Here is a 16,128-nt window from a genome sequence, read left to right as displayed (position 1 = left end):
TCTGTATAACAGAGCATTCTGTCACAGTGGCACAGATCCTATCTGATCCCCCCATTGTAAGCAGCAGTCCTGCCCTGCTTTATGGCTGAGATTCTAGCTATCTGTATAACAGAGTATTCTGTCACAGTGGCACAGATCCTATCTGATCCCCCCATTGTAAGCAGCAGTCCTGCCCTGCTTTATGGCTGAGATTCTAGCTATCTGTATAACAGAGTATTCTGTCACAGTGGCACAGATCCTATCTGATCCCCCCATTGTAAGCAGCAGTCCTGCCCTGCTTTATGGCTGAGATTCTAGCTATCTGTATAACAGAGTATTCTGTCACAGTGGCACAGATCCTATCTGATCCCCCATTGTAAGCAGCAGTCCTGCCCTGCTTTATGGCTGGGCAAGTTTTATATTAGAATGAGTGCACTCCACCCCTGATCAGTCAGTAATTCGGGGATATTTGACTCCATTAGGGAACCGTATCTAGCTATAAGGGCAGACCGGCTTTTGTCCCCAGAGCTATAAAACAATAAAAGTGTTTGCAAGCCGTGCAGCTCATTAACTCAGAATGTGGTTTCTACAATGCACTGACACAGCCCCTTGCCTGAGCGGTTATTGCCCCTATAGTTGAGGTAGAGGGGTAATTACTGGGAGGTGCATTACCCTTTGGATGCAAGGCCTATAAAATACAACATGCATTCCTGAGAGTGAGATGACAACTGGGATTGAATGGATTCAGAGCATTGCATTAACCCACCCCCCCCAGTAGCATTCAGTAACACTCAGTAAGATCACTACAGAGAATGGATTCAAATAACTACATTAACCCCAGACATGTCACTAGGATCACTGCAGCAAAATGATTTAGAGCACAACATTAACCCCCCAAAATCAGTAAGATAACTGCAGAAATTGGATTCAAAGAACATTAACCCCAGGCATGCCAGTAAGGTTATTAGAAACAATGGATTTAGAGCATTGCACACAATAAGCTGTACCCCCATACTGTACTGTCTAAGGGAAACACTATGGCACCTCCCTCCCATTTGTATAAATACAAATATACAGAGAAGGAATGTTCTGGGCACACAATAAGCTGTACCCTCATACTGTACTGTCTAAGGGAAACACTATGGCACCTCCCTCCCATATGTATAAATACAAATATACAGAGAAGGAATGCTCTGGGCACACAATAAGCTGTACCCCCATACTGTACTGTCTAAGGGAAACACTATGGCACCTCCCTCCCATATGTATAAATACAAATATACAGAGAAGGAATGTTCTGGGCACACAATAAGCTGTACCCTCATACTGTACTGTCTAAGGGAAACACTATGGCACCTCCCTCCCATATGTATAAATACAAATATACAGAGAAGGAATGTTCTGGGCACACAATAAGCTGTACCCCCATACTGTACTGTCTAAGGGAAACACTATGGCACCTCCTACCCATATGTATAAATACAAATATACAGAGAAGGAATGTTCTGGGCACACAATAAGCTGTACCCCCATACTGTACTGTCTAAGGGAAACACTATGGCACCTCCCTCCCATATGTATAAATACAAATATACAGAGAAGGAATGTTCTGGGCACACAATAAGCTGTACCCTCATACTTCTATCCATCACTTATAACTAAGAACTAGTTTGCACTTGGCGGAACAATGTGTGTGACCCAAATGGGCTCCGGTAGCACCGGTGCCACACAACTTCAATGACTTTGGTCCCGTTTGATGGTGTTAATACCGGCAGGGGCCCAGTGCTTAGTTCGGCTGAGGTTCTCCCTAATCTGTACCTATGTATTAGTGAACCTACAGAGACATTCGGAGGGAGGGGTGAGCTATACCGTACCAAGCTCCTTTTTGGTCTGAACACACCCTTTGTACCTCCATGGTACCGAGAGGAGCAAGGGAGATGGTACTGCCAGCCTTCCCTGGGAAACTTGCACCCTGAGCCCAGCTCCTATTTGCAGAGCCTTCCGCAAACAGCCTTGTCAATTATTAATTAGGGAGCTGGGAGCCAGGAAAGTGAGACCTGAGAAGGGAGGAGAGACAGAGGCAACGAGAGTACAGAGAGTACAGAGAGTACAGAGAGGCACAGAGAGGCACAGGGACTGGTCGGACAGCAGGAGTCATCCTAAAGGGGGAAAAGTTGGGAGAGAATCATCCCCAGAGGAAAGTGCGGAGGGGCAAGAAAATGAGAAGCAGGAAGAGGGTCTCTCTGGGGTAGAAGAGACAGGGGAACCAAACTACTGAGGGAACCGATGAGAAAGAGAGACCGGAAAGACACAAAGAGACACTCACCATCCCACCGTGCAGGAACAGCCGGATACAAGCCTGGGCCCGGGATCTATGGCTACAGGTAAGTGTGTCTGTAATCCTAACGAACCCTTCTATGGCTCAATATGAACTGCCGCAGCTCTTTATTCTGTAGTGTCTAAAGAAACAGTATGGCAGCTCCCTCCTATATGTATAAATATACATAGAAGGAATGTTCTGGGCACACAATAAGCTGTACCCTCATTCTGTACTGTCTAAAGAAACAATATGGCAGCTCCCTCCCATTTGTATAAATATAAATATACAGAGAAGGAATGCTCTGGGCACACAATAAGCTGTACCCCCATACTGTACTGTCTAAGGGAAACACTATGGGACCCCCTCCCATATGTATAAATACAAATATACAGAGAAGGAATGTTCTGGGCACACAATAAACTGTACCCCCATACTGTACTGTCTAAGGGAAACACTATGGCACCTCCCTCCCATAAGTATAAATACAAATATACAGAGAAGGAATGTTCTGGGCACACAATAAGCTGTACCCTCATACTGTACTGTCTAAGGGAAACACTATGGCACCTCCCTCCCATATGTATAAATACAAATATACAGAGAAGGAATGTTCTGGGCACACCATAAGCTGTACCCCCATACTGTACTGTCTAAGGGAAACACTATGGCACCTCCCTCCCATATGTATAAATACAAATATACAGAGAAGGAATGTTCTGGGCACACAATAAGCTGTACCCCCATACTGTATTGTCTAAGGGAAACACTATGGCACCTCCCTCCCATATGTATAAATACAAATATACAGAGAAGGAATGTTCTGGGCACACAATAAGCTGTACCCCCATACTGTACTGTCTAAGGGAAACACTATGGCACCCCCTACCCATATGTATAAATACAAATATACAGAGAAGGAATGTTCTGGGCACACAATAAGCTGTACCCCCATACTGTACTGTCTAAGGGAAACACTATGGCACCTCCCTCCCATATGTATAAATACAAATATACAGAGAAGGAATGTTCTGGGCACACAATAAGCTGTACCCCCATACTGTACTGTCTAAGGGAAACAATATGGCACCTCACATATGTATAAATACAAATATACAGAGAAGGAATGTTCTGGGCACACAATAAGCTGTACCCCCATACTGTACTGTCTAAGGGAAACACTATGGCACCTCCCTCCAATATGTATAAATACAAATATACAGAGAAGGAATGTTCTGGGCACACAATAAGCTGTACCCCCATACTGTACTGTCTAAGGGAAACACTATGGCACCTCCCTCCCATATGTATAAATACAAATATACAGAGAAGGAATGTTCTGGGCACACAATAAGCTGTACCCCCATACTGTACTGTCTAAGGGAAACACTATGGCACCTCCCTCACATATGTATAAATACAAATATACAGAGAAGGAATGCTCTGGGTATGCAATTAGCTATACCCTCATACTCTAACATGAGTTTTAGTTATGTGTAAATGTCATTGCTACTGAGAGCAGTGTCTGCCTGTTCCTTTCTGCCTGGGTGGTTCTGACTATGTAGCAGAAGACAGCTCATTATCGGACCTGCCAGGAGGCATGCAAGACTGACCCCTGCTACACACTTGTTATCCAGATGGCATTTAGATTTGCCGTTCCAAACACAGTGCTTTTGTTTGCTCTGCCATTGCTAATCTTCCTTATTATCAGCAGGTTCGTTGCATTCAAGGGGAAATCTAACCTACGTATACTGAGCAGTTATTTTCCCATATACAGTTGAACAGGACCTGGCTTATAGTGTGCATCGGATACTCCTTCTCTGCTTATTTGTACTGAGACAGAAACACAAGGTTTCATTGCACCAAAACAGGTTTTATAGATCTAACGATCCAGGGGGTGAGTGCTGGGGGGGGCAAAGCATTAATGAGCTCAGGTATGTGTGACGAGGGGGGGGTTGTTTATACAGTGGCCATCACCTAATTAAATGGCAGATGGAAATGATATGGGCATAAAAGGGAGAAAGATAGTGGGGAGCCGTAAAGTAAAGAAAGAGAGAATGGGGGCACATATGGGGGAATTAGAGTGGGGATCACAGAAGAGGATGGCAGTACAGAAATGGGGGAGACAGCAGTGAGCATATAGGGGGGAGCAAAACTGCAGACGTTGGGAGAACTGGTGCACAAAAAAGAAAATGAGACGTAAGAAAGGCAAGGGGTGGCAGAGTGGGGGTAAAAAAGGGGGAAAGAATGGGGGCAAAAGGGGGGAGCAAGAGTGGAGCATAAAAAGAAAGGGGCAGCACTAAACGGGAGAGGGGCAGAAGCATAAAATAGGGGGAAAGTGAAGGGGGCACAATTGGGGGCAAGAGAAACACAAGTTGCAGAGAGTGTGGGAGCACAGGACAGATAAAGGGGGCACAAAACAGAGTGGGATTGGGGGGATAAAATAGGTGAAAGTGGGGTGCACAGGAGATCCTGGAGAGGGGGCCAAGTGATGGATGAATGCAGTGTGAATACAAGGAAAGAAGAAAGAGCTTAGGGAACAGATGGAGGGGGATTATAAAGGCCATTTATATATCAAATACACTGCATTATATTTATTATACTATATATATATATAATATTATACTGTGCTAATTGGCAGGGGTGGAGTTTGAGGTTTTCCGAATCGAAGGCAGCAGCGACCATGAGCAAAGGAACGGGCCTGGAGAATCCTCTTCTACCTCCACTGGGCTGGGCCTGAGGGCAAACCCCCCCTGCCCAGGAATGTACCAGCCCCCCAGGAACAGCCAACCCAAGAACCCTACAGAGGAGCCCAAGGGAATAGAGAACAATGGCTTTGTTGGGGACCCCCCACCCTACTCCCCGCCGGATCCAAAGATTGCCCACCTGCTGTACCCAGCCTATCAGAGCAATTTCTCAGGCCAAATGCCCGTATTATACCAGCCGGGGCACGGACAGAGCATGTACAGTTCCCAGCACCAACTGACCCCGGGATCCTACCCCTACATCATAGTAAGTCTTGTCTACTCCTCTCCATATCACCCCTGTTGTGCTCATATGGGGGGCTCATTCCTCACCTACTACTCCCAGGCCAACCATGGAGCACACAGGCAGGTTCTTGGCCACCAGTGAAGGCTCTGGGGCTAGTACAGGTATAGGACCCATTATCCAGAATGCTTGGGACCAAGGGTATTCCGGATAAGCGTTTTTTCCGTAATTTGGATCTCCATACATTAAGTCTATTAAAAAATCAATAAAACCCAATAGGGCTGTTCTGCCCCCAATAAGGGGTAATTATATCTTAGTTGGGATCAAGTACAGGTACTGTTTTATTATTACAGAGAAAAGGGAATCATTTAACCATTAAATAAACCCAATAGGATTGTTCTGCCCCCAATAAGGGGTAATTATATCTTAGTTGGGATCAAGTACAGGTACTGTTTTATTATTACAGAGAAAAGGGAATCATTTAACCCTGAAATAAACCCAATAGGGCTGTTCTGCCCCCAATAAGGGGTAATTATATCTTAGTTGGGATCAAGTACAGGTACTGTTTTATTATTACAGAGAAAAGGGAATCATTTAACCATGAAATAAACCCAATAGGACTGTTCTGCCCCAATAAGGGGTAATTATATCTTAGTTGGGATCAAGTACAGGTACTATTTTATTATTACAGAGAAAAGGGAATCATTTAACCATTAAATAAACCCAATAGGGCTGTTCTGCCCCCAATAAGGGGTAATTATATCTTAGTTGGGATCAAGTACAGGTACTGTTTTATTATTACAGAGAAAAGGGAAATCAGTTTTAAAATTCTGAATTATTTGATTAACATGGAGTCTATGGGAGACAGGCTTTCCGTAATTCGGAGCTTCCTGGATAATGGGTTTCCGGATAAGGGGTCCTGTAATAAGTTATAGCCCCTTGGGGTTGTTTCTCTCTATGTAATGGATCAGGGCTGCAGTACAGGCAGTAAGGGCTAAGCACAGGGAAGAGGGTCACATCATGGCGTCACATTTCCCATTCACGCCAATGACCTTCGCTCTTTCCGAGAAAGTTACAGCAAACAAACTATAAAAGTTATCAGTGACTTTATAGCAGCGCCATTCCTTCCGTATCCCATGTCAATCTAAAGGGAGATATTTACCACCTTACCCCCGTGCCATTCATATCAATGGAAACAGCCTGATAAAGGGGTTGTTCACCTTTAAATTAACCCCTAGTATGCTACAGTGAGTGCTATTTAGAGACAATTTGCAATTGGTCTTCCATTTTTACTTTTTGACATGTTTTTTTTTTAAATTATTTTGCTTTTTGTTAAGCCGCTCTTCAGTTTGGAATTTCGGGAGCGATCTGGTTGCTAGGGTTCAGTTTCACCTAGCGACCAGAGAGTGGTTTAAAAGAGAGAGACAGATATGAATAGATAAGTCATTAAAAGTAGCAATAACAGTAGAATTGTAGCCCCACAGAGCAATAGTTATTTGGGTGCCGGAGTCAGAAGAGGAGGGCAAATAATTCAAAAACTTTGACAAATAAAAAATGAAGACCAACTGAAAAGTTGCTAAGAATAGGGCATTCTATAACATTAAAAATGAAGCTGAGGGTGAACCTCCCCTTTAGAACTGCCAGCCATGAGCAATATTAAGCAGTTTCTATTCATATGAATGGCAGGAGGAATGGGGGGGGGGGGTATAAGGGGTACTGGGAGTTTCTCCGCCGGTAGATATTGGCCATAATGGCACCGGGTCAGTATTTGCTTATGTACTCGCTGGCGGCAGCAAAACTCCATTATCAATATCCCACAGCACCCCCAGCCTCCCCCATATCCACTTGCACTCGGAACAGTGTGTACATAAACATTTCCCTTGGCCACTCCTCAAAAACATTATAATGTAACCGCACTGGCAATGTCCCGGGGCCAGATAGCCTTTATACTCTCAGCTGGAACGGACTGTAGGCTTGCACTGCTATACTGTACCCCCTACTGTAAATGATAAGGATATTAGCAGTCACTGAGGGGTTCTGTGACCATATAAAGGCACAAGGCTGCAGGCTGAGTTATACAGGGAACTCTGAGTATCACTCATGTATTATAAGGGATAATGTACCCCCTACTGTAAATGATAAGGATATTAGCAGTCACTGAGGGGTTCTGTGCCCATATAAAGGCACAAGGCTGCAGGCTGAGTTATACAGGGAACTCTGAGTATCACTCATGTATTATAAGGGATAATGTACCCCCTACTGTAAATGATAAGGATATTAGCAGTCACTGAGGGGCTCTGTGCCCATATAAAGGCACAAGGCTGCAGGCTGAGTTATACAGGGAACTCTGAGTATCACTCATGTATTATAAGGGATAATGTACCCCCTACTGTAAATGATAAGGATATTAGCAGTCACTGAGGGGTTCTGTGCCCATATAAAGGCACAAGGCTGCAGGCTGAGTTATACAGGGAACTCTGAGTATCACTCATGTATTATAAGGGATAATGTACCCCCTACTGTAAATGATAAGGATATTAGCAGTCACTGAGGGGTTCTGTGCCCATATAAAGGCACAAGGCTGCAGGCTGAGTTATACAGGGAACTCTGAGTATCACTCATGTATTATAAGGGATAATGTACCCCCTACTGTAAATGATAAGGATATTAGCAGTCACTGAGGGGTTCTGTGCCCATATAAAGGCACAAGGCTGCAGGCTGAGTTATACAGGGAACTCTGAGTATCACTCATGTATTATAAGGGATAATGTACCCCCTACTGTAAATGATAAGGATATTAGCAGTCACTGAGGGGCTCTGTGCCCATATAAAGGCACAAGGCTGCAGGCTGAATTTGCTTTTTGACATCTAAATTAAGTGCAAAGCATCTTCCTGTGACAAAGAACGTGCCCTGCCCTGCAGCCCAGTAAGGGTTAAGTTCCTAATAAGTAAGAAATAGGATATTTGGAAGTCACATGGTGAGGCTCAGGAAGAAGTGAATTATTAATGACAGGAGCACTTTGGGCTGGTGCTGGCTTTGTGAAAAGGAAGCCGCTGTGGGCATTGGGGGCTGCCGGCAGAATTCCCCCTAATGACTGGAAATGTAGAGCCTGCGGGGGCTGATGGTCCAATCAGAAACCAGGAATGTATCAGCGGTTAGTCCATCAGTTACTTCTTTATGGCACAGTCCCACTAGCCCCGGCCTGATCAAGGACAGATCCACTTGTTCTCCAAAGACTGCTTGGGTTTCTCCATCAGGAACCTTAGAAATGCTGTACCCCAACTGTACCTCTTCCTGCTCTCCCCATGTTGTACCCCAACTGTACCTCTTCCTGCTCTCCCCATGTTGCACCCCAACTGTACCTCTTCCTGCTCTCCCCATGTTGCACCCCAACTGTACCTCTACCTGCTCCCCCCATGTTGTACCCCAACTGTACCTCTTCCTGCTCCCCCCATGTTGCACCCCAACTGTACCTCTTCCTGCTCCCCCCATGTTGCACCCCAACTGTACCTCTTCCTGCTCCCCCCATGTTGTACCCCAACTGTACCTCTTCCTGCTCCCCCCATGTTGTACCCCAACTGTACCTCTTCCTGCTCCCCCCATGTTGCACCCCAACTGTACCTCTTCCTGCTCCCCCCATGTTGCACCCCAACTGTACCTCTTCCTGCTCCCCCCATGTTGTACCCCAACTGTACCTCTTCCTGCTCCCCCCATGTTGTACCCCAACTGTACCTCTTCCTGCTCCCCCCATGTTGCACCCCAACTGTACCTCTTCCTGCTCCCCCCATGTTGCACCCCAACTGTACCTCTTCCTGCTCCCCCCATGTTGCACCCCAACTGTACCTCTTCCTGCTCCCCCCATGTTGCACCCCAACTGTACCTTTTCCTGCTCCCCCCATGTTGCACCCCAACTGTACCTCTACCTGCTCCCCCCATGTTGCACCCCAACTGTACCTCTTCCTGCTCCCCCCATGTTGTACCCCAACTGTACCTCTTCCTGCTCCCCCCATGTTGCACCCCAACTGTACCTCTTCCTGCTCCCCCCATGTTGTACCCCAACTGTACCTCTTCCTGCTCACCCCATGTTGTACCCCAACTGTACCTCTACCTGCTCCCCCCATGTTGCACCCCAACTGTACCTCTTCCTGCTCCCCCCATGTTGTACCCCAACTGTACCTCTTCCTGCTCCCCCCCATGTTGCACCCCAACTGTACCTCTTCCTGCTCCCCCCATGTTGCACCCCAACTGTACCTCTTCCTGCTCCCCCCATGTTGTACCCCAATTGTACCTCTTCCTGCTCCCCCCATGTTGCACCCCAACTGTACCTCTTCCTGCTCCCCCCATGTTGCACCCCAACTGTACCTCTTCCTGCTCTCCCCATGTTGCACCCCAACTGTACCTCTACCTGCTCCCCCCATGTTGCACCCCAACTGTACCTCTTCCTGCTCCCCCCATGTTGTACCCCAACTGTACCTCTACCTGCTCCCCCCATGTTGCACCCCAACTGTACCTCTTCCTGCTCCCCCCATGTTGTACCCCAACTGTACCTCTTCCTGCTCCCCATGTTGTACCCCAACTGTACCTCTTCCTGCTCTCCCCATGTTGTACCCCAACTGTACCTCTTCCTGCTCCCCCCATGTTGTACCCCAACTGTACCTCTTCCTGCTCCCCCCCATGTTGCACCCCAACTGTACCTCTTCCTGCTCCCCCCATGTTGCACCCCAACTGTACCTCTTCCTGCTCCCCCCATGTTGTACCCCAACTGTACCTCTTCCTGCTCCCCCATGTTGCACCCCAACTGTACCTCTTCCTGCTCCCCCCATGTTGCACCCCAACTGTACCTCTTCCTGCTCCCCCCATGTTGTACCCCAACTGTACCTCTACCTGCTCCCCCCATGTTGTACCCCAACTGTACCTCTTCCTGCTCCCCCCATGTTGTACCCCAACTGTACCTCTTCCTGCTCCCCCCCATGTTGCACCCCAACTGTACCTCTTCCTGCTCCCCCCATGTTGCACCCCAACTGTACCTCTTCCTGCTCCCCCCATGTTGCACCCCAACTGTACCTCTTCCTGCTCCCCCCATGTTGCACCCCAACTGTACCTCTTCCTGCTCCCCCCATGTTGCACCCCAACTGTACCTCTACCTGCTCCCCCCATGTTGCACCCCAACTGTACCTCTTCCTGCTCCCCCCATGTTGTACCCCAACTGTAGCTCTTCCTGCTCCCCCCATGTTGCACCCCAACTGTACCTCTTCCTGCTCCCCCCATGTTGCACCCCACCTGTACCTCTTCCTGCTCCCCCCATGCATTGCATTCACTTGTCCATTCCTGACTTCTCAAGCTCCATTAACCCCAAAGCAATTACCTACAAGCTATACTAGTGGCTGCTGGGTAATGGAGCCTAATGTTCCAATGAACGTACCAAGTGGGGGGGGGACAGGGGACACCCCATGGTAATGAGGTCCATCTGTAAATCATCTCTAGTGGCCTGGGTTAGAGGGGTGGGTCACCTTTACGTTAACTTTTACTGTGTTACAGAATGGCCAATTCTAAGCAACTTTTCATGTGGACTTTATTATTTATTTTTTATACTTTTTTTTAGTTACTTGCCTTCTTCTTCTTCTGAATCTTTCCAGTTTTTAAATGGGGGGTCACTGACCCCGGCAACCAAAAAACTATTACTCTGCGAGACCACAGTTTTATTGTTACTTTTTATTCCTTATGTTTCTATTCAGCTCCCCTCCTATAAATATTTCAGTCTCTCATTCACACCACTCCTTAGTTTCTAAGGTAATTTGAACCCTAGCAACCAGATAACTCCTGAAATGCCAAAACGGAAAAGCTGCTGCTGCCAGTCCAGCCCTAAGTTAATCCTCTCACATGGATACGGCTTAGCCAGTGCTGTTCCATTTAGGAGAAGGAATAACCAGAGGGATTTCAGTCATCTAAATTCGGGTTTAGTGATATCAAATGCCACCCAACCCACTTAAATCAAGATATAATCTCCATGCCGATTGGCTCATTCTGCATTTCATAAAGGGGTGGCAGTTTACTCTTTAGCCCCCAAGTACTTGGCTGACAGACGAGTCCCATTTCTTGGATCCACTGAAGGGCTTCAGGGAGTTGGGTGAATGGCTCACAGGATTAGGAAGTCAGAAGCCCCCAGAGAGAGTCAAACAGTGGGGGGGGGGGGGCAGAGCAATAAGAGAGTCAATACTCCCACTATGGAGCTTACAACCCTCGTAGCTAAAAGCACTTTACATCCAGCCGGAAATAAAGCGCCTCTCATGCTTTCTACACTCTCTCGAGGAACGCTCTCCGGGGCGGCCCTCCTTCTGGCCCCTATAGATTTATTGTCTCTTTCTAACGAGGCCCCGCCCATTATCCTTACTGCCGAGATGCTCCAAACCTCTCATTCATTTGGATTCCCATCACTGGGCTCTTGATTGCACGACCTGTATTTGGCTATGGAGGTGACTGTAGGGCAGTAGGACTTTAGCCAGGCCTCTGGGCACCGCAGATCAATAATCAGTAACTTACAGCCATTGCGTTACGGATACGTCCCGATCATTCATCAGTCTAAGGGCAATAAAGAGAATAAGGCTCACAGCTAAACCTAAAGCCACGCAAAAGTGTAAACAGTAATGTTCTGAGACAATTTGCAATTGGTCTTCATTTTTTATTATTTGTCGTTTTTGTGGTTATTTCACTTTTTGTTCAGCAGCTCTCCAGTTTGGAGTTTCAGAAGCTACCTGGTTGCTAGGGTCCAATTTACCTTAGCAACAAGGGAGCGGTTTAAATGAGAGACGGGTATATGAATAGGAGAGGGATCTGGATAGGAATATAAGTTATGAAAATAAACAATAACAATGAAATTGTAGTCTCACAAAGTAGTAGTTTTTTTGGCTGCCGGGGGTCAGTGACCCCTATTCGAAAGCTGCAATGAGTTAGAAGGCAAATAATTTAAAACTATAAAAAAAAAGAGAACAATCGAAGAATTGCTTAGAATTGGCAATTCTGTTACATACTAAAACGTAACTCAATGGTGAACCCTCCCCTTTAATTCCTGTTCTTCAAAAGTTAGCAAATATCACAACTGCGCCCCCTTGTGGCAGTCAGTAGCGAATGGGCACAATAATATCTATATAGAATGAAACATAAAAGGCAATCAAATCATATCCTATTTTGTCAGATGTAGGAGAACACTGCTGTATCAGAACCCCTCAGTGACTGCTAATATCCTTATCATTTACATTAGGGGGTACATTATCCCTTATAATACATGAGTGATACTCAGAGTTCCCTGTATAACTCAGCCTGCAGCCTTGTGCCTTTATATGGGCACAGAACCCCTCAGTGACTGCTAATATCCTTATCATTTACAGTAGGGGGTACATTATCCCTTATAATACATGAGTGATACTCAGAGTTCCCTGTATAACTCAGCCTGCAGCCTTGTGCCTTTATATGGGGGGCACAGAACCCCTCAGTGACTGCTAATATCCTTATCATTTACAGTAGGGGGTACATTATCCCTTATAATACATGAGTGATACTCAGAGTTCCCTGTATAACTCAGCCTGCAGCCTTGTGCCTTTATATGGGGGGCACAGAACCCCTCAGTGACTGCTAATATCCTTATCATTTACAGTAGGGGGTACATTATCCCTAATTCCTCTGGAAGCATTCATATTGCAGCGCAGGTGGATAAATAGACAGTTTTCCCCAGCCCTGTATCTGGCAGACATGCAAAGAACCATATTTACACTGGCACAGCCCTATAGGGATTAAATCTGGGCAACCTGACATTTCTATAAAACAAAGCTCATATTTAGGTTGTTCCTACCCACCTTCCCGGCATTAAGCCCAGACTAGAGGACAGACTGGCACAGCGTTAGTGGCTTTACAGGAAATTTGTTCAAGTTTAATTTCCTTTTAATAATCACGAATGTCATGTTAGCCTGATCCCCTTGGTTTTGTTTCCACTCAGAGTGATGGATCCTTAGGCATGCCCCCCCCGCCCCCTGAAGTGAGGACCAAAGATTATATGGTGGAGTCCATACTCGTCATGATCTTCTGCTGCTTCCTGACGGGGATAATTGCTGTAGTCTATTCCCATGAGGTAAGTCACAGCCAGCGGTGTAACAAGTTCCAGGGGTACCCAGGGCACAAATAAGCGCTCACCCCAAATCCCCCCTAACTGGCCTTCAGGCTGGGCCCCCTTAGCTCATAACAAGGTTACAGATATATAGAAACATTGGGGTAACAGTCACCCTGCTATAGTTCCAGGGGTACCCAGGGCACAAATAAGCACTCACTCCAAATCCCCCCCTAACTGGCCTTCAGTCTGGGCCCCCTTAGCCCATAACAAGGTTACAGATATATAGAAACATTGGGGTAACAGTCACCCTGCTATAGTTCCAGGGGTACCCAGGGCACAAATAAGCACTCACCCCAAATCCCCCCCTAACTGGCCTTCAGGCTGGGCCCCCTTAGCCCATAACAAGGTTACAGATATATAGAAACATTGGGGTAACAGTCACCCTGCTATAGTTCCAGGGGTACCCAGGGCACAAATAAGCTCTCACCCCAAATCTCCCCCTAACTGGCCTTCAGGCTGGGCCCCCTTAGCCCATAACAAGGTTACAGATATATAGAAACATTGGGGTAACAGTCACCCCGCTATAGTTCCAGGGGTACCCAGGGCACAAATAAGCACTCACCCCAAACCCCCCCCCTAACTGGCCTTCAGGCTGGGCCCCCTTAGCCCATAACAAGGTTACAGATATATAGAAACATTGGGGTAACAGTCACCCTGCTATAGTTCCAGGGGTACCCAGGGCACAAATAAGCACTCACCCCAAATCCCCCCTAACTGGCCTTCAGGCTGGGCCCCCTTAGCCCATAACAAGGTTACAGATATATAGAAACATTGGGGTAACAGTCACCCCGCTATAGTTCCAGGGGTACCCAGGGCACAAATAAGCACTCATCCTCCCCCCCTAACTGGCCTTCAGGCTGGGCCCCCTTAGCCCATAACAAGGTTACAGATATATAGAAACATTGGGGTAACAGTCACCCCGCTATAGTTCCAGGGGTACCCAGGGCACAAATAAGCACTCACCCCAAATCTCCCCTAACTGGCCTTCAGGCTGGGCCCCCTTAGCCCATAATATAGTTATTATTACATAATATAGATATTGTTCCATCTGACTGACTCCTGTATGTATTGCAGGCACGGACGGCTCTGGGCAGGGGGGACCTACTCCTGGCACAGGTTGCCTCCCGCAAAGCCCGCTCCCTGGTTCTGTTCAGCCTGCTGTTCGGGGTCTTTGTGTCTATCAGTTGGATTATTTATGTAGTCGTGGCCATTTTCCTGTGAGGAACTACAAAAGCTGGGACGTGACAGACGGAGTGTGACTATGCAAGGCTGGACATACAGAAGCCTCACTCGGTGCCCTACACAGCGGCGGGCAGAGACTGAATGAGTTGGTGCCAGCCTATCCCGCTGCCGGGGGCATAACCCTATGTATATTTATCTGTACAGAGAGCATTTAGCAGAAATAAAGTGTAACTGTTCGGTTTTTCCTAAACCCAAAACGCCTGTGGTCTCTGCGCAGAAACGGGACGTGATGCACAATGTCTGCTCTATGGCACGGGGGCATTCTGAGCGCCAGTCTATCCAACTGTCTCTGCTACCCATGGACACACGGTGGCACCAAAGAGTAATGCCACTTGGGGCAATATAGAGGTTTGCCCTGGGGCTCTTTCCATTCATAGGCAATTTGATGCACAAAATGTTTCAAATTGCCCCGTGTCCCATTACCCTAAGCCAGTGATCCCCAACCAGTGGCTCACGGGTGACATGTTGCTCCCCAACCCCTTGGATGTTGCTCTCAGTGCCCCCAAACCAGGGAGTTATTTTTGAATTCCTGACTTGGGGGCAAGTTTTGATTCAATAAAAACAAGATTTCCTACCAAATAAAGCCCCCTGTAAGCTGATAGGGTGCACAGAGGCCCTTAATAGCCAATCACAGCCCTTATTTGGCTCCTCCATGAACGTTTATGGTGCTTGTGTTGCTCCCCAAGTCTTTTTACATTTGACTGTGGCTCACGAGTAAGAAAGGTTGGGGGCCCCTGGCCTAAGGCATGGGGCAATTTGGAATCAGTCAGGGGCATTTATGCCACGAGGATAGGCTAGAACCTTGGCACTTAACCTTGGGCATCAAGCAGTTGCCCCAAGTAACTTTAAGAGCCAATACTGAAACTCGTCCCAGGGCTGAAAGGAAATCCTCTGAACAATATGGAAGCTGGAGAGCACTGAATCATATACATAGATTACATACTGTTTAAAGGAGAAGTAAAACCTTCACGTGAGCCTAGGGGCTTCCACTCCCCAACTGCACAGACAGACCCCTCCTGAGTGGCCCTGCTCCCATGTACCTGAGCAATAGAGGTTGTGCAGCAGGTTGGGCAACTGCTACGTCTGGGTCCCATTGCTTGTTTGCTGATTGGGGAACAGCTCAGTCGCTGCTCCTGGCCTCCTGTGTGCCTGCTCCTGGTTGGCTATCAATGTCAGAGAGCCATGGACAGGAATAAACAAAGACATGGTGGCCACCAAGCATGCTGTGCAGCCATTTCTACTCAGGTTCGGGGGCGCGGGGCCAATTGAGATTGGACCGGCTGCTCCATTTGAGAAGGTTGCCCCCTATGCTTACTATAAGGATTTACTCATCTATTGATTTAGCTTTAAATGTTCCATAATTATAGCTATAATATCAGTACCGTGGTGCTGCTTACTCTGCCTGTACTAAGCATTCTCCTTTGGCAGATCCTTCTCTGA

General features: G+C 47.1%; 1 protein-coding gene across 1 annotated transcript; it reads left to right on the top strand.

Moving 5' to 3' along the window:
• Positions 1-1,859: 1,859 nt before the first annotated feature.
• Positions 1,860-14,885, top strand: prrt1b (proline rich transmembrane protein 1B). The gene is made up of 4 exons (XM_002936179.5): positions 1,860-2,363; positions 4,938-5,308; positions 13,276-13,407; positions 14,521-14,885. The coding sequence occupies exons 1-4, from the start codon at positions 2,354-2,356 to the stop codon at positions 14,665-14,667; spliced, it is 660 nt and encodes a 219-aa protein (XP_002936225.2). The 5' UTR covers positions 1,860-2,353; the 3' UTR covers positions 14,668-14,885.
• The last annotated feature ends 1,243 nt before the right edge of the window (positions 14,886-16,128 follow it).

Source organism: Xenopus tropicalis, chromosome 8, assembly GCF_000004195.4.
Source record: "Xenopus tropicalis strain Nigerian chromosome 8, UCB_Xtro_10.0, whole genome shotgun sequence".
NCBI classification, from domain to species: Eukaryota; Metazoa; Chordata; class Amphibia; order Anura; family Pipidae; genus Xenopus; species Xenopus tropicalis.
This window is presented reverse-complemented; position numbering and strand designations above follow the sequence as displayed.

Coding starts and splice junctions, on each gene's coding strand:
- prrt1b (XM_002936179.5), top strand. Junction 5,309..13,275: donor GATCCTACCCCTACATCATA/GTAAGTCTTGTC, acceptor GTTTCCACTCAG/AGTGATGGATCCTTAGGCAT. Junction 13,408..14,520: donor CTGTAGTCTATTCCCATGAG/GTAAGTCACAGC, acceptor TATGTATTGCAG/GCACGGACGGCTCTGGGCAG.